Consider the following 24363-nt stretch of genomic DNA (forward strand, 5'->3'; position numbering starts at 1 on the left):
GTATGGGAGGTGGCGGGTGTGTATGGGAGGTGGCGGGAGGACGGCGCTGAGTAAGCTGCTGCTGCTCACCAGGCGCCGTCCTGCCTGCCTCAATCCGACATCTTTCAATGTCAGATTAAGATTGCCGGAAACATGGCTGTTTCCATCAAAAGCAGGCGAATGTGCGGCTATTCCGACAATCCACCTGGTTTTCAGCAGGTGGAAACTTTCCAACCTGCCGAAAAAAAACAGCTAACACTGAATAGGTCAGAACCCCTTCCGACCTATTAATGTCGAAAACTGCCGTGTTTTCGGCAAGACGGTAGTTTCAACATCAACTGAATATACTCCATGGTATATGCTGGTACGTGTAGTTCCACAGCAGCTGCAGGGGCCACATGTTAAACGTCAGAACATGATGCTAGTATGTAATTATCATGTTCCCCCCAGGCACAAGTACATACTGCTAGATGACTTGCCCTGTTTGTCCGTGATTGGATGATTACATTGTTAGGGCTGTCTTGTTTTCCTTACAGTTCTAATTTCTAATTCATGTGATTAAATGAGTGTGGCCTTATGTAATTTGATTGGGGGGGTTTGTTCAGTTGGTGACGTTTACCTGTTCGCTTGGCTGCGAACATACGGCACCAAGTTTGGAGTGTAAGCTCTGCAGAACAGACACCCTTTCCTGCTGCAACGTCTGAGTGGACGGTTCGTCCCTATACATGCTATAAGTTGACATCCTGTAAACGCACTGTACACATGATTTGGGGTGCATTTATCAGGAACGTCCTCATCCCTGTGTCGGGTGTATCCGAGACCCGCAGAGGGGTAACGCACAATCTCCACATCTGGCTACAAATGATAAAAGTCTCTATATACAGAGAGGAAGGAGAGCGCAGAGAATATCTGGAATTCCTCTTTTTGTTCCTTGTAATTCTCATTAGAAATCATAATAGCGTCTCCTGATTACATGCAGCCGGCTCCTGTTATTTGTGCGAGATGAAAGCTGTATCACTGTTACAAAAGACAATGCACATATCCATCCCGCTTTTAACCACTTTCATATTGCAAATGATAGAATGTACTTTAAAGGACGAATTGCGGACTCAATTTCTGCCATGTAAAATTGGAGGCGCATGGTGGCTGGGGGAAGAGCCATTTCAGTATTAAATTCAGATTTTTTTTTTGATAGTTATGCCTCAGAAGAAGGAGCCGGGGTGTTATAGAATGTATATATATATATATATATATATATATATATATATATATATATATATATATATATATATATATATATATATATATATATACACACACACAGTATGGGCGCGCAGCAGGGGCGCTGTGATCACCCCTCCCCCAGTCTATAGATTCTTGTTTTTCATGGCGCAAGTTTCATTGTAGTGAGATCAGATCTTACTAGAATTAATTTCCAAGACTAATAACTGTATCATTTATATCGGTATAAATACAGGGATCGGCCTTTACAGGCAGCGAGATGTGATGCTAATTGACATAATCTGCGACAACCTTTGTCTCCACCTGCATATAGGACAAAAGCCCATAGAATAAGGTTACTTTAATCCAATGTACAATTAGTGTGCAGTGGTCCAGCATTTAGTAACTGTGTTATATTTTAATATATATATATATATATATATATATATATATTATATATATAGCGTGGTGTACTTGGGTGGCACTCGCGGACTGGTAAATAAAGACAACTGGGACCGTGATGTGGTCAACGTTTCAGTGCCCTGTGCACTTTTATCAAGAACGGTGGAATAACAAAAATGTGTAACTTACCCAAATAAATAGACAGTGATACATCAGATGGTAAGTTACACATTTTTGTTATTCCACCGTTCTTGATAAAAGTGCACAGGGCACTGAAACGTTGACCACATCACGGTCCCAGTTGTCTTTATTTACCAGTCCGCGAGTGCCACCCAAGTACACCACGCTATACTTGGAACCCGCCGCCAAAGCCAGTTCCCCTTTTGGAAGGCACCGGGCAAGGAATCAACCACAGCACTACGAGTGCCGGCCAGCCACACCAAGTATATATATATATATATATATATATATATATATATATATATATATATATATATATATATATATATATATATATATATATATATATATATATATATAGTGTTACACAGATTTCAGGGGGCAAAATGGTCGCAATCACTGCGCGACGTCTAATACAAGTAATGGTCAAGACTCTTCGTGGGTTGGAGTGCGCTACGGAGGGAATAATACTATTGCAACAGCCAAACGTTTCCCTTCTGTACTCTCCAAGGAAATATTATCATCAGGAATTGGGCCTATTACAGTCACTGGACAAAAGCCTCATTCAAGCAAAAGAACCGTACAAAAATAAATCAATAAGGGGGCGAACAATCAGGCCGACTCACAACACTAAGTTAATCATTACGTCGCATGTCGAGTTTCTATGAAATAAAATCACAGTGAAATGAGAAAATAAAATTCACTTGAAAACGAAGATTCAAAGAGAGACTTTTTTTCTATAAATTGAAATATTTTTTTTCAGCATTTGTACAAATCACAGGCTATGAAGGCGACCTGTAATTTTTGTTATAATTTGCAGGAGTAAATTATAAATAGGTGTAATAATATATAGCATAGGGCTGCAAGAAGCACATTTAGTTATTCGTTAGTGAAACTGACGCATATATATATATTAGCACCACTTGTGTCTTCCAGAACTCATGGTTGAGTCTCACAAGGTTGCTGAGGAGATGGTGGAAACCATCTAAAGGAACATTCTCGGACAGGAAGTAACATTTCCGCGCACATGCCGAACTATACTCCTCATTGGGGTGTGCTGGTACCTGCACTATGCCATCATATTGGTCTCATAATAGGCATAGCGACACTTACTTGCTGGCCCGCATCCGCCTGAACACACCCTTACTGAACTCTGCCATTACAACGGGCGGCCATTTTTGGAGCAAGAACGGTGCAAATTCATCTAGGACTCCTGACACAAAAGGCTTTATGTTAATCTCAAAGGTGAAAGCTGATAAACCCACACCGCTCTATTGGATTCAAAGCCATAGATGCAGTTGATATTTTATTTTTGGGGTTAGCAAATATAATTTAATCTGAAAATCAAACATAATTTACGCAAAGCCCCATTGCGTATCAAATCCTGAATAAAAAAAATAAAAAAGTCAATATATAGTTATCGGAAATACAGCTTTTAAAGGTCTTAAGCAAAGCGTGAGGGGTGAAGGGTTGGCAGAACGAGGGGCTAGGAAGCACTCACCTCTTCCCGTAATTTTATCAACTGCAACATGAATGCACAAAGAAAGATAAAAAGGCGAGAGAGAGAGAGAGAGAGAGAGAGAGATCAGTTGTGTGACAGGATACAGAATTAACACTGACAATTTATCTGTTTACATGTTTAGCATTTAAAAATCACAGACAAACACATTAAAAGAAGCTAAACATAGACTACATTCCGGGCTCCTTTTTATGAGCGACTAAAGATCAGTTTCTCATACTGTCACATTAAACGGAAAAAATGGTTTGGGATTCTCTTTTAAAACCACATCTAAGACGCGATCATCAAGTAGAGGGGAATGGCTCCGTGGAACTGTGTGTTAGAAAGAAGAGAGAGGTTTTTAGCCTCTGTATTCTCATAGCGTAGACTTCCACCAAGTCGCCCTCTTATCCGGCGGGATTCACCGCTACTCCAGAGGGGGGGAAACGCGTCGATCCCACTACAGGGATGGCAGCGCTAGTTTTAAAATTTGAATGTCACAAATTGAAGAGAAACTCCGCCCTGTGCCACAGAATCATAATATGGGCCGTGAGGCCGTCCACGGCGATGCCTCACCCCAATACGGATCACGTGGCCTGGTGCTCAGTGGTAGGAGTGTAGCTGCTATGTGGGGGAGAGAGCCTGTGACAACAAGGCCACAGAATATTAATCAAGTGGTGAAGCCAGATCTGCCAGACCACTGACACTGATATTATTATGTTAGCGTGGTGCTGGCGTACTCCTGCCAGGTGCTCGCAGCGGTCCGTTCTCAGTATACTCGGATTACCCGCTGTAAATAAATCTCCTCTCTAAGCACATTTATCAGCAGAAGTTTCCTTATACAGTCCATTCTCGCTGCTCTTAATGACGGCAAATGGTAACAAGATTGAGGTTTTCAGTAAGCAAATTATTGCAGCCCTGTTGCACCGTAATAAGAGTGTAGGTCAGGAGCTGGCAACGGGACTCAGCTGGTGTTTTTGGAGAGGCGGTCAAGGAAGCTTCTGTTGCCTGCAATGAGTGACAGGACTTTGCAAATGCGCTTTAAGGACTTGTGATACCAGAAAAAAAACCTGCGGTCAACGCGGAGTCCAGGGGAAATGTTAAATTGCTGATATTGTATTTATTTCAAGACATTTACATTATGCGAATAAGACAGTAGAATAGTAAAAAATGGCTTACTAAGAAGAAATAAATTATCACATTGTTAGGGATAATTCTAAACCTAATATACAAATAAATATACAGTATATATCTCTATATATATATATATTTAGTTAGTATATAATACAGTATATATTTATATTTAACATGGTGTCATTATGTTTTGTAATATTGTAATATATATATATATATATATATATATATATATACATACATACACACACATATATATTTATGTGTGTGTATGTTATACACACACACACACATATATATATATATGAAAATTACATTATTATTATTAAGTATTAATACTAATTTTAAAAAAACAATATAATTATTACAAAAATACCAAATTGAAAAAGGTTTAATCTAAAAATTGACTGTTGTGATAAATGCTTGTAAATATTAGAGTTAATAATTATCAATTAACTATTAACCATTAAGAAAATGGTATAATTTTATTTAAAAAAAAAGGTTCAAAATAAATACCTTTATCTCATTTTGTTTTATATTTTGGTATATAAAAATGTATATAAAATAAAAATATGAACAAAATTCTAATTTCTATAATATATTATTACTTCGTGAATACACACACACATACTTTTCAAGTGAATAATTATGTATCTATAAATGTAAGAAAAATACATTTAAGTATTTATTTAGACCGATATAATATAATATAGTGATCTTTTATGTTCTGTATGGAATAAAACACTAATGTGCTTTTGAATCGTTTGCGTAAAACAATTTTCATTATACTGTATATTATGACTTTGTCAAGAAAATCTATTCTTTAAATATTCTTCCAATGGTATGTAATGGATTTCATGAAGCAAACATGTTATGCAATAACACATCTTCATATACACACACGAAGAAGTCTAGAAACCCATCTCAAAGATTTATAAGGAAGATTTTCCCTGTGTTCAGAAATGCAAAATACGGGACACAAAATGCTCCTCATTGTACGGGTAAATAATATAACATTACTCAATGTGTTTGTAACAATTTATATTGTGAAGCTAAAGGGATTACTTGTCCAGACTTATTTCTATACACTCAATGAACTTTAAAATTCTGTTGATTTTTTTTCCAGACTGAAAAATAAAAAAAACACAAAAACAAAGAAAAAAAGCTTCTTTATCGTATTTGTGCTGGGTGGGTGAATTTAAGCTTTTTTTTGTCAGATTCGTCAGCAAGCTAAGTAGCAGAATGCACCGTCTTTATCATTTTAATCAGAGTTACTCAATAAAAATAAAGTAAAAAACTAAATATATACATAGGCCTAAACAGATCAAGCATAATTTTTTGAAGATATCATTTATTTTTTTATATATCTAATTACCATACTATTTAATGACAAATAGTAATCACTGTCATAAAAAAATAACGGAGGGGTATTTTTTGCGGCTTTAAAAAAATAAACAAAAAGGTTTATTTTCCCGTCAATGCGGAATTTAAGGCGAGGGGTAATCTGCTCCTTTGTAGACTTGGGGTGGGTGGGGAGGCAAAAAAAATCTGGTTTACGCTGGTTTAAACCAGTAGAATCTCTTGTGGCTAAAGCCGTCTGCTGTGACTAAAATCAAAACGTACCGCGGCGTGTGCAGTGGGGTTGGGGGCGCGCTCATGTGACTTTTCCAAACCACCCAAAAAAAATATATAGGAGAAAAAAGAAAAAAAAAAAAAGCGATTATGTGTCGGCCGTTCCTGCTTGCATGCTGATAACAAATAAATGCTGAACTCTATTAAACGCCCCTTCCCTATTATCGCAGGTCGAACAGACAATTTTGTGGACTTATGATGGTTGTCTATTTACTTCTCCATAAACCCTCGCCGTGCGCAGAAGAGATTTGAGCTCGCTAATGATCCGCTCTGCCGGGGCTATATGAGATGATACCGGCCTTCTTCAGATCTCGGGGAATTAAATTGACCAACTTCACCCGCCAGCTCTGTAGCTGAAGACTGAAGACTTTGTGCTCAGCGAGCCAAATCTCACACCAAAAAGAAGAGAGCCCGCACAAATTAAGTATCTCGTGCACGGCGGACCGGCTACAAATAACCGTTATTTTCCATAAATATTTTTCTGTTCTGCTTAAAAGTTTAATTAAATACGAATCTCTCCTTTTAAAAAGTGAAGCACTTAGATCGGTGCGAACGAACTAAAAGAAGATAAGTAGAATATCACGGTGCCATCAACAGTTGTCCAAATACACGGACATTAAATATATATGTGTGTAATTCCGTGAAAACTAGGACGCAATACATGAAAATTAAGATTCACATAACCGCTAATATTTTACTATATTTATGCTGCTAAAAGATTGTAGCATATAGTCTGATAATTGATAATTCATATATTTATCACATATCGATTCCCTGTATGAACATATATGGAAGTGGTTGAAGTGGATGTAGAAACGGTTTATTTCCAGATATCTATACCGGAGATTATAATGGCCATCTTCCCCAGATATTTTATATACTGTACCATCACAGTTAATCAGAATGGTAAACAGGCCACCTACAGGGATTAATTCATGTGGATGCTACAGGTTTTAGTAATGTGTATAGGAGTCCCGTGACTGTGCACAAAAATGTAACACGAGTCCCATTTGTATGTAACATGAGTCACACGTCAAAACTGATTTAGGAACGGCTTCAGTTTTTTGTTTGTGTATCATACAGGGTGTTATAAGTGTACAAGTAAGCCCGCTCAAACCAAAAGCTTCGAAAGCTAGTCTGCTACCTTCTGTGTTTGTGCATGTGTGAGAAAGAGATGTAGTTTCACTCTCTGACAGCAGATGGCAGAGTTTCGGAGACTCACGGACACTAGACACACATACACAATCATGTTGTAAAAATATTCAGGAGAACAGCCTTAAGTATAGACGCCCTCTCCGTTCCTGTGTCCAACAAATAAACAATATAATCTGACTACTAAAAATGTCCAATTCTTCTGCTTCTAAGCATCAGTTATGACTAGCTTAATCAGATGTGATTGACATATGTCAGGTGGTGCATCTATACTCATCTGGGATGACCCATAAACAGACCAAATGATATAATAATCCACTTTTATTCCGACACTTAAATCTTTATTGTTTTGTCTTTGAAAATAATCTGGTAAAGATTGAAACATTGCAATTCTTATTATGATTATATCATTTGACGATTGGAGAGCGCTAGTTTCTACCAATAATTCAGTGCTGCTCGCTAAGCGGAGGTCGTTCGCTGCTTAGCGAGTGCATTAACGCTGCGCCGCCGTATCCCTTGGTAACGTCCGCCGAAGAAACACAGATTTACACACAGGGGTGTCGATCATAAAAAGTCGAAAGGCAATAGATCAACCACTATTGGTCGATAGGCAGAAGGGTCGACGTTGTCTAACGGTTGACACAAGCAAAATGTCGACATGGGGAAAAATTGACATCCTTTTTTTAGTGTTTTGGTGTCTGTGTCGACATGGACACTGTATAAGCGTACTGCTGCCTCTCTGCCCAATAGGAGGGTAAAATATGAACTAGTCGGTTTGAAAAAAATAAATAAATAAGAAAAACCAATGTTGAATTTTTTCTTGTGTCAACGTTTTGTCCATGTAGACCATTTTAAAGTGTCAACCAATAGTGGTCAACTTATTGATAGAAAATATGTTAGACAAGTCCCGAAACGCAGGAACGGACAGAGGATTAGGATAGATCTACGTCATCTACTCACTATTTCAACACTATGGGTCAGTTATCGGTATTGGCTCCTACATGGAAATAATCAATAGTATATCAATAGTATAAAGGAATCAACTACACAAATGTGTTATGGGAAATGAATCAAATACATCAATTTTGTTATTTATCATTTGGATGTGTACGTTGTGTACAACAAATCTCTGTGTGGTCAAATGGCGGCCCAGCGTAATACACTGTGGGGGTCTTTATACTGAGACTTGGGGGGAGAGAGATAAAGTGGATGAAGATACCAAACAATCAACTCTTAAATGTCATTTTTCAAACACAGACTGTATTGTGGCAGTTGGGAGCAGAATGCCTGGTACTGTATCTTTCCCCACTTTATCTGTGTGTGGCTTCTACCTGATTGTGCACTGCAAATAATAAATATATGGTACGCTATTCCTTGTGTATAGATGCCTGGGACCGGATGTATCGCGGAGCGAGGTGGGCGGTTGTCAGCTGAGGTTTTTGTTAAAGAGGCAATCATTTACAAGACAAAACTATGCCTTGTAAGCAGGGGCGGTTCCAGAGGCGGGGCTGCAGCACCGTTCAAAATTCAAATAGGGGAGACCCAGCAACTGCCATTCCAAACTGACTCAACGCCAGTGGGTGTGGCTCACCTATTTGAATTTTGACTGTGCTGCAGCCCTCGCCACTGCTTGTAAGTGATTGCCCCTTTAAAATTAAAATAAAAAGCTGGGTTTGAAAAATGACAGTTCGAAGCTGATGGTTACAAACTTTAGGTCTGGGTGCATCCACGGGGAGGTTTTGGGAGAAGTATATGCGTAGTTTGTGAAATGAAAGGAGTCCGCGACCCCAGAGCTGCGGGTGTTCGCTGCTCGCACGTTTTCCTACCAGAAGTCTTAGTAAACAATATAAGCATTTGTGGTCTGCAGCGAGGGGCAGACTGTTAATGACGGGGTGACCCTATCACTTGGTAGTAAATACTACAGACGGCTGACATCTCTCTTCTGTAAACATTACCAGCGCAAATCTGCTTCCATTTAGCCATGATGCAGTGTGTGCTTGATGTGTTATGACACGCATGTAAATGTATGAGATCATGCGGTACACACAACAGGCAGAGCTGGTGGGGTCCTCGTCAGGGATAAATATTCCAGTGTTATAGGGAAAGCTTATTTGCAGCGTCTTATTGCAGAAGCCACGTGGCAATATACACAGATGACAACAGTGTACACTTTGTTAGCACAGCAAAAAAAAAAGCACACAAACGTGCAAAACCGTGCTGCGCTGCAGGCGGGGAGGATACTAAAATCTAACTTGTAAAAATGTAATGTTTAAAAAAAAATAAATGACACGCAAAAGCATCCAGTATTTACCCTCCACAGAAATAATGGGCCTGATTCAGAACTGATTGCGGTGCGAATTTTCTTGGCAAATGAAAAAAAAAAAAAACATGCTGCACTGCAGGTGGGGCAGATGTAACAGGTGCAGAGACAGTTACATTTGGGTGGGGTGTGTGCAAACTGAAATGTAAATTGCAGTGTAAAAACAAAGCAGCCAGTATTTACCCTGCACAGAAACAATATAACTCAACCAAATCTAACTCTCTCTGCATAGGTTACATCTGCCCCATCTGCAGCGCAGCATGGTTTTGTCCATTTGCAAACAAAATGTGCAAAGTTTTACCAGACTGGCAAATGATCAGCTCTCACCTTGACCCCTGCATAGGGTAATCTTTTACATTTTACCACGAACATGAAATGCTACATTTTAATGGATGCTGACTCTGAGGAGATAAATCCATATACTGACAATTACTGTAGCAAACTGTAATAAAGGCGACCTCTTGCCGCTTCCTCTATGAATGCCTCTCTATATCTCCGACACAAAGCTAAATGGCCATTGGTTTTACTATTCATTTGCTTAAAGGCCCAAGGTACCGTAATGGAAAATATCATCTAAACAAAAAAAACTGTGCTTTAAATAGATTATTACAGAAGAAATAAAAAGGTGAGAAGCATTTACGGCTACGCAGGCATAAAGCATTATACAAGGGATGCGAGAATCTCCGGATATACAAGTAATTAGCCAACCGTTATCTCTGCCTACAGTAGGCAATATCTAGGTGACGGCCTCAGCAATGAAACGATATTGTCTGGGCGGTATCTGGAGAACAGTAATCCGATTGCTTGGTTCTAAGCAATTAATGGACGGTCTGTGGGAATAATTGCAATTAATGATCACTCTGCACACGGAACCCGGCGCGCTTGGAGGCTACGGTAAAGCATAGGCCGCCGGTCCTGTGCACATGCGCGCTTGGGGAGATTCTGTATAATCCATTTTGCAGTTATTGTTTTTTGGTCGCAAGGTAAACGCTGGAGGATTTTGCATGTAGCCCACACTTGGTGCACAGCTGTATAGTTACACTGTAGTTTAGATATTTTAGCTAGAACATGCCTCCCTAATCTAACTCTCTCTGCACCTTAACATCTGCACCCACCACCGCCTGCAGCGCAGCACGATTTTACCGGCTATTTTTATGTGCCTTGCTCAGAACTCAATAACAGCCCCACTGTCTCCTCGCCTTCAATTTCAATAGTCAGAATAAAATACTAGGGTTCTATAGCAATGCTCGGTAAATCTATAGTACTCGAAGCTGTGAAACGCGTTGGTCTCGGTGACTTCATGTGCGCCAAACCCTGTTATAGAAGGAAAGACAAGGCACCAAGTGATTTGTCAATGGATTTACCTACTGTTGCTTTTCCGCACGTGTGTGTATGATACTTAAGATATATACACTCGTCACAGGGACACACAAGCCACAATTGCGCACACAATTTTATAATAATATATATTTTTATTTTTTTTTAACAACCTGGGAATCAAAAAGCACCAGGCCATAGCTACTCATTGCTTAGACGCAGAGATGTGGGCGTGCGGTGGCTTACGGGGGCTTACTGGGAAAGCAATAGAAAGCAATAGACTGGGAAAGCAATAGATAAGACCCACAGACTGGGAAAGCAATAGATAAGACCCACAGACTGGGAAAGCAATAGATAAGACCCACAGACTGGGAAAGCAATAGATAAGACCCACGTTACATCATATAAATGTTTTACCAAAGGCAGCACAAGGGATTATGGGGGGTATTCAATGTGCCGCCGCTATTTCCAACGGGGGGGAAATAGCGGCGGCTCCCTATTCAATGCTGTCTGTAGCGACAGCATTGAAGCGGGATCACGGCAGAACAGGCCCGAATTTAGAAGCTGTCGGGCCCGTTCTGCCGATAACGGCCATGGATTGTGACGATCCCAGACGCAGATCAACAATCCACGGCCGTTTTCGTGGATCCCACGCCCCCTTCGCGCCGATCGGCAGGTGGGACATTGAATCCCACCTGTTGTTCAGCTTGTTGGGCTGACCGCAAACGGGCCAGGATCACGGCTGTCGGCTGGGATAGACAGCCGTGATCCTAGATTGAACTCCTTCCAACAGATATAAGGGGGCAAAGAGTTAATTATAGTAAATAATAGACCAGTGAGATGTGGCTAAAGAGTAGCGAGTAATTGGTCTCGACCTGATTATTATAATTTCACAGGCAAATACAGAGCATTGGACAGGGGAATGTGACGTATTTCAGACTCACACTCCGAAATGCGTTGACATCACCGACATCCGCTTATTTAGCATTTTGTTAACCCGAGCGCTTAAAACAGCAAATAAAACTCAAAATCGATATAAAAATAGTATAGATCATAATATAAACACCTTCAGCTTAAAACCATACCCTTATGGTTCTAGTTGTATGCCCGTGAGTGTGCAGAATACAGGAGGGACGGGGAAGAAGAGGGGATTGTTGGAGGTATTGGGGTATTACTACAGGATAGCATGCATGTATGTGTAAACCTCCGATCAGTGAGAGATTATAGGTCCAGCTGAGCGCCGTATAACAAATAAAGAAGGGAAAAAATAGCTCTTTTCAACATGGCACTAACCCCCGTTGGTCTTAAAGCATCTACTGCTTGGTGGCGTCTGCCTGTGTTGATTTAATTAAGATATCAAAGTTGTGTTGTGCTGTTATTAGATCTCTTTATTTTTTCTATTTTTTTTTTTTTAAGACATATACGTGTGATGAGGAGATGGAAGCGGCATCCTCCAGGTTACCCCCCCCCCCCCCCATGCAAGCCTACCAGATGGGGATAGTCCTCTCTCTGACAATCAGACACTCATGCGTTAATGGCGAGATCTCCACACAAGGGGTTTTGAAGTTTTTGAGCTTTGCATTAAGCAACATCACTTCCACATGAGTTGCTCCTACGGCTGTTAGGGGACACAGCATGGGCTGCCCAGCGTACTAGACCTCCCTTACCCTCCAGCCACCCACTAGGGCTCCGTCATTAGCATCCTACCTGGCACTCGGAGGAATTCCCGTCGTCCCCCAGGAGCTCATTCCGTACTTCGTCACTGTAGGCGATCCGTGACCTTTTCTGCAAAACAAAACAAAAGAAAAAAAAAAAGTGTTAAGAAAATAAATCTTGGAATTAAATCTGAAGATGGCAGGGTGTACCCGACCCTGGAGAGCCCCCTAATGGACATCTATCTGATACACTCGGAAAGACGCTGGCTGCTAGGAAAAAGGCTTGATTTATGTGTGTCCAAAACCAGCATGAAGATCTGGTGCTACAGAAGGCCAAACAATTCAAAAGGTTTGCCTGCTAGCAATGCAACTGTTGTTGGCCGGTCTGTTCAAAGCATCAGCTCCTGCCTAACAGCTTCCTCGGAATATTAACCTTGTGCCGCACAGAGGCACGTGGCACTACCCAACCGGCCTTGCATCGGCAACTATTGTGGCCGCCCACCCTGTGTGACCACACTTATATTTACAGTTTATAACACATAGGGGTGAGAGATAATACACAGATCGTAGGTCTTCTCCCGGTACTCCGCACCCTGTAAGAGACAAACGTAGAGGGACCGCTGACAGTATACCGAGGCACCGTAACGTGATACAGTTGGATCTGAGCCATTGTTGGGTGGGATCTTAAAAATGGAGAATTATAAAGCTGTTATTATCTGCCGTTAGCCTGTAATCATGTGAAATAGCAATACTGAGCCGCTATACCCCGGTAATTGCTTATCTCTTTATTTTAGTATTGAAGATTAATAGGCGCAGGGAGGAACCATGTGAGTCTGAGACACAATGAGAAGTGGAGGCCTCTCTCTCTCTTTACACATATGACTAACGAGTGGTGTGATAAATAAGTTGCACTGCAAGGAATGCTCTACATACACGGCAGCTACACAATGTACATAACGAACATAAATGGCTGAAAAGTTCCCAATCGCTCGGAGGAATACAACGCATGGGCTCATTCACACCGACCCACATAACCGCATCAGGGCACACGTGATAATTATATTACAGTCAGGATAACAGGTAGTAAAAGTAAAAAAAAATAAAAAATACACAAATAAACGAGTATAAAGTGATAGACCATCATGAGACCACGTTACAACAGGACGCTGGGATTTACCGCATGAACAGCAGCTTAGACACACAGAAAGCAACCGGCCAATCCCCTACAGAGAGTAAGCTTCCAGGCAGGGCCCTCCAACCTCTCTGTCTATCTGGAATTATCCCATTCTTATTTTAGTAGTATTTTATTACCAATGTATACCACAACAGAACATGCTGGCACTATATATGTATCTGAAATAAAAAGAATCATCTTGCCTATTGTATTATACCTCTCCGCTAGCTTATGTTGCCTTAGTACATCCGTGTTCTCGTTCTGTGTATCACGCACTTGAGTTTTCTGGTCATATCACCGCACTAAAGGGTCTCTGTCCCTTACGCATTCTGTACCATATAGAATTTACGTCAGAGCTCTGCCCATGGAGTGCATACACATTATACAGTCAGGAAACTAAAACCAAACTTTATCTAAAAATATTGGGGCTGATTGATCAATGAGTTTTAGCTGACGCGACAAGTTTTAAACTAGTTGCATATGACATATGTTCTCCAGCCAATCAGCTCCTGTCATGCGTTTGAAAAATAAGAGTTGGGAGCCGATTGGCTGAAGCACCATTTTTCATGCGCATTGAGTAATAAAACTCGTTGATAAATCAGCGCCGTTCAAAAGTAACTGCACAAAAAATTTGCATTTTGATCCATTTCGACATGCGTCTCGTAATCAGCGCGTACCAGCAATTACATTATACTTGGTACAAGAGACGCCGCTCCAGCCAGACAGTTACATCTGTGTAAGGTGCATTCCTGCGACCCGCTCTTCCTGGGCAGGTGCCCTTCCTGCTGCAGTTCTGCCACTGCCCTAGTAGGTGACGCTGTAATTACAATACACATTATCCTGCATCGCCCGCATTTGCTTGCCCCAGATTTCAGAACATTCGCGAACGGATGTACATTGCACTACACCTCAGACCCGTTACTTTTATTTGCAGCTAGATTGCGGCTGCGCCAACAAGTACAGGGCTTGCGTTTCTTCCTGGCCAAACTTTAAAAACTTCTCCTTCCTTAAATTAATATCACCCATTCTGTGAACTGCACTCAAAATATAGTGGTAGTGGGGACCTTTACTACGGACAGTCTGTCGCACAAGGAAATGATTTTATATCAAATTTTAAACATCAGGACAATGTGGCGCAACATTATCATGGATTTAAAGAGTAAATTAAAAATGGCTAAAATAAAAAATAAAGAACACAAAAAATAAATAAACTGAAAGATTTACATCCAAGGGAGCAGAAGAGCTCAGAGTCTCTCAGAGACGGAACTATGGTGCAAGTCTTCAGCAGGATCCGAGGAAGTCAGAAACTGTATGATCGGGTAATAAAGGGAGCAGTGAGGCGGACAATTCACAGGGAAACCGTGCCTCGTGCCTCACTGGTGCTTAGTGAATCAATATATCCAACACAGTAATATTTATAATGTGTTTTATTGGTTCAAAAAAAATTTGTTTTTGGGAAGAGGTTTATAAATGATATCTTTGTTACTAAAAAGTGACCCCTTGTCAGTAATCAGAGAATTCATGTAAAGAAAAATTTCACATTTATGGCCATTTGCATCTATTATAATTTATAGATCACTTACAAGATGAGCCAGAATTTTTGTTTCGTCCACTCGTCACTGATCACAATGAGATTTAAAGGGACACTCAGATTTAAAGGGACACTGAAATGGTCTTTTAAAAAATGGGTCGAGGCAGAACCTTCTCCTGAAGCAGCCCCTTCCCCTGTAACCGCGCCAGAGCCATATTAAAAGGGCTGAAAAGCCTTTTAAACAGGCAACGGAATCAGAGCCGTCTTTAATTATTCATTTCATCACTATGGGAGACTAAAACACTCGGCAGTATGCAAGAATATCATACGGAGATTGTTTTTGTTTTATGCCTTTTTCTCCAAAAAGCTAACAAATTGGCAGCGACTGCTCAATTATACGACTCCATTTTATTTTCTCTATGTTTCTTAAACATCAAAGGGAAAGGGGAAATTACTGCGGCATTCCCAGGTCAATAAAAGATAATCAGCCAAAGTGTTTTAGCTCCACAATAAAGATAATAGCTGTGCTTTGGAAATGAATTTCTACCTTGATACTGAATTGCTGAAACTTCTAATATGGCCTTTAGGGTCTGACAGGAAGAATTAGGAGAGAGGAATTAAAAGGGCATTAGATTTATAGTATTATGTTCTGCTAAAAAATCATTTTATTAGATGTAACTGCTCTTCACCTGCTCGCATAAAGCACTGAGAGGAGAAATTAACGTGTCGCGGATTTATGGCGACGGCCAAAACCAGCTGGAAAAATACAGAACCAAGAGAAATTCGGGAGAAATGATTTCTTGATGGGAAACGGTGATGGGTTACAGATGGGAACGCTTGCAGCTGGATAATAAATGTATATGATGTATATGTGCTGTATGTGTATTTATCTATATACATATCCAAAGATAGATGCACATTGCATTAAATTTCTTTGTGGATTTACCTGGAGTTCTCCAAATCTTTGAAAAAAATAAAATAAAAATTGTATATATATATATATATATATATATATATATATATATATATATATATATACACACATATACACACACACACATATACATACACACAGTATATATATATATATATATATATATATATATATATATACACATACACACACACACACACACACGTACAGTATTTCTGCAACTTACACACGCACATTTAAAAGCTATATATATATATATTTTTTTTTTTTTTAATATGGATCTGCGTACAATGTTTCAACTGTATGTGCAATATAAGTTTAAATGTATTCACTAAATATGGTAATACTGGTCTATACTACATTTTGGATGTATGTGGGTAATTGATTAGCAACTTTAACGAAATGGAAATATTTTACTATAATTGATTAATTGGAATATCTAAATCTTCCTGGTTAGTTGTGCCCCCAAAATCCATATTATAGATAGATAGATAGATCTATCTATCTATCTATCTATATTATTCTGAGGATATATACATAGCTTGGGATGCAGTAACGAGGACTGGGGGAAATGCTCTGAAACACATTTATAATTTACAGATACAGTCAGAATTTAGATTATATCTCAGTTTACTTTGAAAATACAAATAAAATCCATTGTAAGGACAATAATTATTTATAAGTGGGATCTGGGGAACTTTTCTGAGATCGGTGCAATTCAGAGTATTTAATAGAAAAAAAAAAGTGGAAATATAAATTAGAAAACATTTAAATACCCAAACGCACCAAGTTGGACAAATACCCGCACACCGTGCTCCTTGCATTGGTCTCCATTCTATACATAAAACCCTTTGCTTTATTTTACTAGATGTTCCTTAGATAACGTAAATGGGTAATGTGAACATTATCCAGTACAATCCTGGCAATAAATACATGGCTTGCCCCCAGATGGGGAACACATCTTGTGCTTAGGAAAATGAAACGTATAGAAATATGTAGATTTGAGCCCATCAGCCGCATCTGTCTTCTTATTACAGTGTAACATTATTTAACTTATCCGCACCATCAAGGTCACAAGCGTCTCAGTGACTCCGGTACAGAGAGCCGCGTCCTTCCAGCAACCCCCCCCCCCTCGCTATCTGAAATAATTCCCATTATCTTTCTTTCTGAGGAAACTTTGTTGCACAGCCCGTACCAGCCTCCAACCTGTTCAATTTTGCTAATCAAACTGGCTGACATCCCATGTGAAGGGGATAATTAAGAGAAAGTGCGGAGGAGGGGGGGCCGGTGTAAGAAGGATGCTAAGGCTCTCACTTCATAACTATCAGCTGTATATAAATTTGTACTTAGACCAGAATGCAAGTGGGATGATTTCTGCTGAAAATGTCACAGCTGCAGCTTGAAGGCGCTCAATTCATAATGCATTTTATAAATAGTTAATGTCTTCCATACATAAGCTAGCCAGGCAAATCAAGAAATTGTCAACATTTTTAGTCAGAGTTGTCAGTTCCCACTGTCTGCGGAGCTTTGTGTGTGTGTTTCTGAAGGAGAGAGGGAGCGCGTAATTCCGTGCATTGCTCTATGTGGCTCTAAGCTTCTCCAGCCAGATTTCCCCCCGCTAAGACTTGTCAGATGCAGGGAAGGGAAAAAAAAAAGAGAGAAAAGTTTTGAGCAATCTGCCTTGTTAGGACTTTGTTTTTCTGTATTATTTTAATAGCAGAGTAGGAGGTAAAGGCAGGAGCGGACGCAGCCAAAAAGAGGACAATCCTGCCTTCAAAAGGGGGGGGTGTTCGGAGGGGAGCAGGAGAGTGGTCACTGACTGCTTGGAAGAGGACGAACGCTGACCTTTCCCCAATATAAGCAATCGGTTATTTTTAGCTAGATCATTGGTGCTAATTAGAAGAGGGGCGGAGGGTTATAAGAAAGAAGAAATCTTACTGTTGTAACTTTTGAACATAATGGAATCTTTATAATCTGTAAATTTGCATTGAAAACAATAATAAATAAAATAAACTGCAGAAGTGACCCTTTTGAACAATAATTCGGGCATTCTAATATTCTAAGGGGGGAGAGGAGTCCAAAAAAGTAAAAAAAAAAAAAAAAAAAAAGAAAAGGATCCAAAAAACACTATTTTTGAATAAAGAGTAGAATATACACACACATACATACATACAAACACACACATATATACACATACACACACACACAATAAAGGCTGAACTCTATATATTTATTTACAGTGTTATTTATATAGCACATACATATTCCGCAGCGCTGTACAGGGAATATTTGAACATTCACATCAGTCCATGCCCCAGTGGAGCTTACAATCTATATTCCCTACCACATGTACACACAGACATTCTTGGGTTAATTTTTTTGGGGAGCCAATCAACCTACCAGTATATTTTTGGATTGTGGGAGGAAACCGGAGTACCCAGAGGAAACCCACGCAAGCACGAGGAGAATACACAAACTCCACACAGTTAGTGCCATGGTGGTAATTGAACCCATGACCTCAGCGCTGTGAGGCGGTAATGCTAACCATTACACCATCCGTACTGCCCTGTATATATAACACATGGTGGGGATAGAACCCATGACCTCAGCGCTGTGAGGCGGTAATGCTAACCATTACACCATCCGTACTGCCCTGTATATATAACACATGGTGGGGATAGAACCCATGACCTCAGCGCTCTGAGGCGGTAATGTAACCATTACACCATCCGTACTGCCCCGTATATATAACACATGGTGGGGATAGAACCCATGACCTCAGCGCTGTGAGGCGGTAATGCTAACCATTACACCATCCGTACTGCCCTGTATATATAACACATGGTGGGGATAGAACCCATGACCTCAGCGCTCTGAGGCGGTAATGCTAACCATTACACCATCCGTACTGCCCTGTATATATAACACATGGTGGGGATAGAACCCATGACCTCAGTGCTGTGAGGCAGTAATGCTAACCATTACACCATCTGTACTGCCCCGTATATATAACACATGGTGGGGATAGAACCCATGACCTCAGCGCTGTGAGGCAGTAATGTAACCATTACACCGTCCGTACTGCCCCGTATATATAACACATGGTGGGGATAGACCCCATGACCTCAGCGATGTGAGGCAGTAATGCTAACCATTACACCATCCGTACTGCCCTGTATATATAACACATGGTGGGAATAGAACCCATGACCTCAGTGCTGTGAGGCAGTAATGCTAACCATTACACCGTCCATCTGTTGTGGATGTAGTGTATCCTTTGGACAGGGTTTATTAAACCGTAAGGTTCAGTAGCACTACTATGTCCAGCATGCCTTGACACTCAAATATAGCAGGTACGAATAGAACAGCACCCCCAGTGGTCCCTGGCATTAGGCGCGCACTTGTTCTGTACATAACATTGTCCTTGATGTAAGCGGCGGGCAGCTCTGACGGAGTTACAGTATAACACAGGTGCTGATAACTCCTGAGATGCAGACCGGGCAGGATCGCACTATTTCACTGATTAAAATGTAATTAACTTGTGAACCCAGCTCAGAGGAAATGCCTTGCCATTTAATTGCGTTTCAATGATCTTGCTGAAAAGCCAAACGCGAGGCAACATCCAATCCTCATTGTTAATTAACTGGAGAGGGGCTCCGAACAGATTTTATTCCAAAAAAAAAAAAAAAAAAAAAAAAAAAAAAATTAAAGGACAGAAAAACAAGTTTAAGATAAAAAGTTACTTTATTTGGAAAGTTGATAAATGAAGTTAAAAGTTCCAAAACATTTTGGTGTCGAAAAAATGAAATAAATAAAGGTTCTGCTTTATCCTGTGTTTTGATTGTTTCCAGGTGCAGAAGAAATTGGGGAGGAAATGAATTAACTGGGCTTAAGTGGACGGGGCAAGTCTGACGTGCGGTCAGTTGCGCCTGCTCCGACGCGTGAATTAGCGCGAATTGCGTATTACCCTGTCGCCGGATTCCTCGGAATAACAATGAAATGAATTTTCGAGCCCACAGGATGTTCAATTCAGCAGCCTCTCTGCTCATGGCAAACCGATTGTTTAAATTGCTTAGCCTGGGAATTAAATACAATGTTATCATTTGAGCGGGGCTTACAGTAAATAGGTTTATAATGCGTTCCATATGTATGTGAATTAAGCAATGATCTGGTATTCTAATACGAGCAAAGAGCCCTAACACCTGGTACGCTAAATATGGTAAATGACAACCTGAACAGACACAATCAGAGGAGGGGGGAGGGGGGGGGGGTGTTATTATGCTGGGCCCAGGCTTGCATATATTTCAGCCTGGATGTAGATATCGATATCCGGGAGAACAGATCAACAATCAGCGCTAAACATGGTTGTTAGGGAATGTTATCTCTCACTCGCATTTAATTACTGTTCGTTATCACGAGTCTCCGTTCCTTGGAGATAGCCATGGTAGACGCGCTACAAACCAACGGCAATCGCGCACCGCCGGTTATTTCCGTCCACATCCAAACAAAGGATTGTGCAGCTAAATAAGTCACCAGAAACGACAGAAAGTGACGTTATGGGGCTCAGAACACGATGACACATTACTGACAGGCGTCACTTACAGCTCTATCTGGAGTGCTAATGGGAACAGACTATTGGGGGGGATTCAATTAGTCGCAGCAAGTTTATTTCAGGGGTTAGCGCAGCTAAAAGCATCTTCCTAGGGTTGGGCGCTAATTGTTTTGTACCCAATCAGCCCCAGCAACTGAGGTGAAAAGTCTGGAAAAAAACATATTTTCGTGTAAAAAATTAGGGGCCTTGGGGGTTATTCTGGTTCACTCCTTCTGGCAAATTCCTTCTTAGATGGACAAAACCGTGTGCACTGCAGGTGGGGCAGGTGTTACTTGTGCAGAGAGAATTAGATTTGGGGTTTTACTTCAAAGTGAGATCTAAATTGCAGTGTAAAAATAAAGCAGCCAGTATTTTCCCTGCACAGAAACAAAATAACTCACCCAAATCTAATTCTCTCTGCACATGTTACATCTGCCCCACCTGCAGTGCACATGGTTTTGTCCATTTAAGAAGGAGTTTACCAGGAGTGAACCAGAATAACCCCCTTTGTTCGGAACCCTTGGGACACCCCACCTAATGATCACTTTATGGCCCTGCTTATTACTAATTGAGCGCTTTTAAATTAACTTAATTTATTATTGTGGGGACATTGTAGACTATTTTGGTAACTGATGTGGTACAGGTATATGGGAGTGTTGTACTGATGGAACAGATGTCAAAAATCAACTTCCAGGCATCTATTTTGCACCACAAATGTATCCAGAACATAATATTTGCTGAAAACCAGCGGTGTGCTATCATTTTTTTTTTATGTTAATATAAAAAGTAAATAATATTAATCATTTGACACCTTTTAAAGAGAGTCCCAATAGCTTTGCTTTTGGCCATTGATATACTTTTATCCAGTGCTAATTTGCACTTTTTTGAGGGACAGGCTGATTTCTCTATTTACCCCGCAATGAACATTGTAGAAAATTACCAAGTGACCACGGGGATGAGCCTTGGGGGGTAGATTTGGTTAGTTTGCACACTCCTCTTTAAATGGACAAAACAAAACTACACTGCAGGTGGGGCAGATGTAACATGTGCAGAAAGAGTTACATTTGGGTGGAGTGTGTTTAAACTGAAATCTAAATTGTAAAAATGCAATGTATAAAAAAAAAAAAAAAGGTACAGAAATAACGGGCCTAACTGAGACCTGATCGCAGTGCGCATTTTCTTTTTTAAAAGGACAAAACCATGTGCACTGCAGGTGGGGCAGATGTAATACCCAATTCACACCAGAAATGCAGGGACAAACCCGGGAATTCAGTTCCCGGGACAAGCAGGGACATTCCCGGGTTTGGACCCATTCACACCAGAAATTTCCCTGCATTTTCTGGTGTGAGAAGGGGGTGGGAAGGAGGCCGGCAGTCGGTGGGCAGTCGGCGGGATGGCGGCGGAGGTGGGGAGAATACTCACCCCGGTTGCTGGTCCTCCGTGCAGGCCAGGGATCCACACAGGCGGTGGCGCAAACGACGGGACAGGCTGCGGATGAAGATGACGCAGCTCTCCGGCGTCCTCACTGCCACCGGAGAGCTGCGTCACCATCATCCACCGGCTGTCCCGTCATTTGCGCCCGCCGCCTGCATTAATTCCCGTCGGACAGGACACGGAGGACACGGCAACCCGGGTAAGTATACCCTGTACCTTTCACACCAGCCAGGTCCCCGGGTTGAACCCGGGAACAACCCTGGTACCTAGCCGTGTTGAAATTTGCCCGGGATTTTGTCCCGGGAACCTTTCACACCAGCGCTAGTACCGGGTTGTTCCCGGACTCAACCCGGGAATTTAGGCTGGTGTGAATGGGGTATAACATGTGCAGAGAGAGTTAGATTTGGGTGGGGTGTGTTCAAACTGAAATCCAAATTGCAGTGTAAAAATAAAGTAGCCATTATTTACCCTGCACAGAAACAAAATAACTCACACAAATCGAACTCTCTCTGCACACGTTACATCTGCCCCACCACCTGCAGTGCAGCATGGATTTTTCCATTAAAGGAGGAGTTTGCTTTTGCAAATTAACCTGAATCACCCCCTTGGATCGTTAATTTTTGCTAGAGGCTGAACACCTAAGTTTTTGTTTGCACTTCCACTAAACGGACCGTCACCACCCCCAGACGCAGACGTCCTGTCAATCAACTGCCGAACGGTGCGCAAATAGTAAAAGTAGCAGGATGGCCTCGCGCATGTACTACAGGCTGCATGCACGCGCAGACTATTGATCATCGACCGCTATGCGTATTCGCAGTCATGGATGCCCCCCATCAGTTATTTTAGGGAGATTGTATGGGGGAAATCAGGGAGAGTAATGTGTAAGGGATCACCCAGGGGATAGGACAGCAGCCCAGCACATATGGCCTCGGTATAGAACGTGGGGGGTGGTACACAATGTATGTGTGATAGATACATATCTCTGCCTAATGCTGGGCTCCAAGCTGATCTGGAATGCAGGTTCTGTAATTGTTCTCAGCTGCAGAAGGGGCCCTGTATAAGCGATGACCCCAGACATGCTATGTATGGAATAAGTACTGTAGGCAGATGCTAGGATGGCAAACAATGAGGGGGGGGGGGGACTAGAGAGTTATTTATATAATATCATCGGCTCTATATGGTGTAACACCGGGGCTATGTCTCATTGTCAGTGAATTCTCGTATTGGTTATTTACTATGTGGAGTAGTCTCGCTGTAATTGCAATTCACAGTATCTGTATGCATTGCATGGATCCCTATACCTGACCTGCCCACTGGGGAATCCTATCAGCAGCTAGACTGCAAGCACCCTAAGTCACCTGTACCTGACCTGCCCACTGGGGAATCCTATAAGCAGCTAGACTGCAAGCACCAAGTCACCTGTACCTGACCTGCCCACTGGTGATCCTATCAGCAGCTAGACTGCAAGCATCCTAAGTCACCTGTACCTGACCTGCCCACTGGGGAATACTATCAGCAGCCAGACTGCAAGCACCAAGTCACCTGTACCTGATCTGCCTACTGGTGATCCTATCAGCAGCTAGACTGCAAGCACCAAGTCACCTGTACCTGACCTGCCCACTGGGGAATCCTATCAGCAGCTAGACTGCAAGCACCAAGTCACCTGTACCTGACCTGCCCACTGGGGAATACTATCAGCAGCTAGACTGCAAGCACCCTAAGTCACCTGTACCTGACCTGCCCACTGGGGAATACTATCAGCAGCTAGACTGCAAGCACCAAGTCACCTGTACCTGACCTGCCCACTGGGGAATACTATCAGCAGCTAGACTGCAAGCACCCTAAGTCACCTGTACCTGACCTGCCCACTGGGGAATACTATCAGCAGCTAGACTGCAAGCACCAAGTCACCTGTACCTGACCTGCCCACTGGGGAATACTATCAGCAGCCAGACTGCAAGCACCAAGTCACCTGTACCTGACCTGCCCACTGGGGAATACTATCAGCAGCCAGACTGCAAGCACCAAGTCACCTGTACCTGACCTGCCCACTGGGGAATCCTATCAGCAGCTAGACTGCAAGCACCAAGTCACCTGTACCTGACCTGCCCACTGGGGAATACTATCAGCAGCTAGACTGCAAGCACCAAGTCACCTGTACCTGACCTGCCCACTGGGGAATCCTATCAGCAGCTAGACTGCAAGCACC

At 41.6% G+C, this 24363-nt stretch overlaps 1 protein-coding gene across 4 annotated transcripts in view; it reads right to left on the bottom strand.

Moving 5' to 3' along the window:
- Positions 1–24363, bottom strand: part of VTI1A (vesicle transport through interaction with t-SNAREs 1A) — a 351752-nt gene that overhangs the window by 280041 nt on the left and 47348 nt on the right. For 2 of the 4 annotated variants that reach the window (XM_083149815.1, XM_083149813.1), the window contains exons 4-5: positions 12543–12620; positions 3284–3304 (exon numbers count right to left, since the gene is read on the bottom strand). In XM_083149815.1, coding sequence (XP_083005941.1) covers positions 3284–3304; positions 12543–12620 — 99 coding nt within the window. The remainder of the gene's footprint in view (positions 1–3283; positions 3305–12542; positions 12621–24363) is intronic. The other 2 variants (XM_083149817.1, XM_083149814.1) reach the window with 1 other exon arrangement.

The sequence above is a fragment of the Crinia signifera genome, chromosome 6 (genome assembly GCF_055691185.1).
Source record: "Crinia signifera chromosome 6, ASM5569118v1, whole genome shotgun sequence".
In the NCBI taxonomy this organism is placed as follows: domain Eukaryota; kingdom Metazoa; phylum Chordata; class Amphibia; order Anura; family Myobatrachidae; genus Crinia; species Crinia signifera.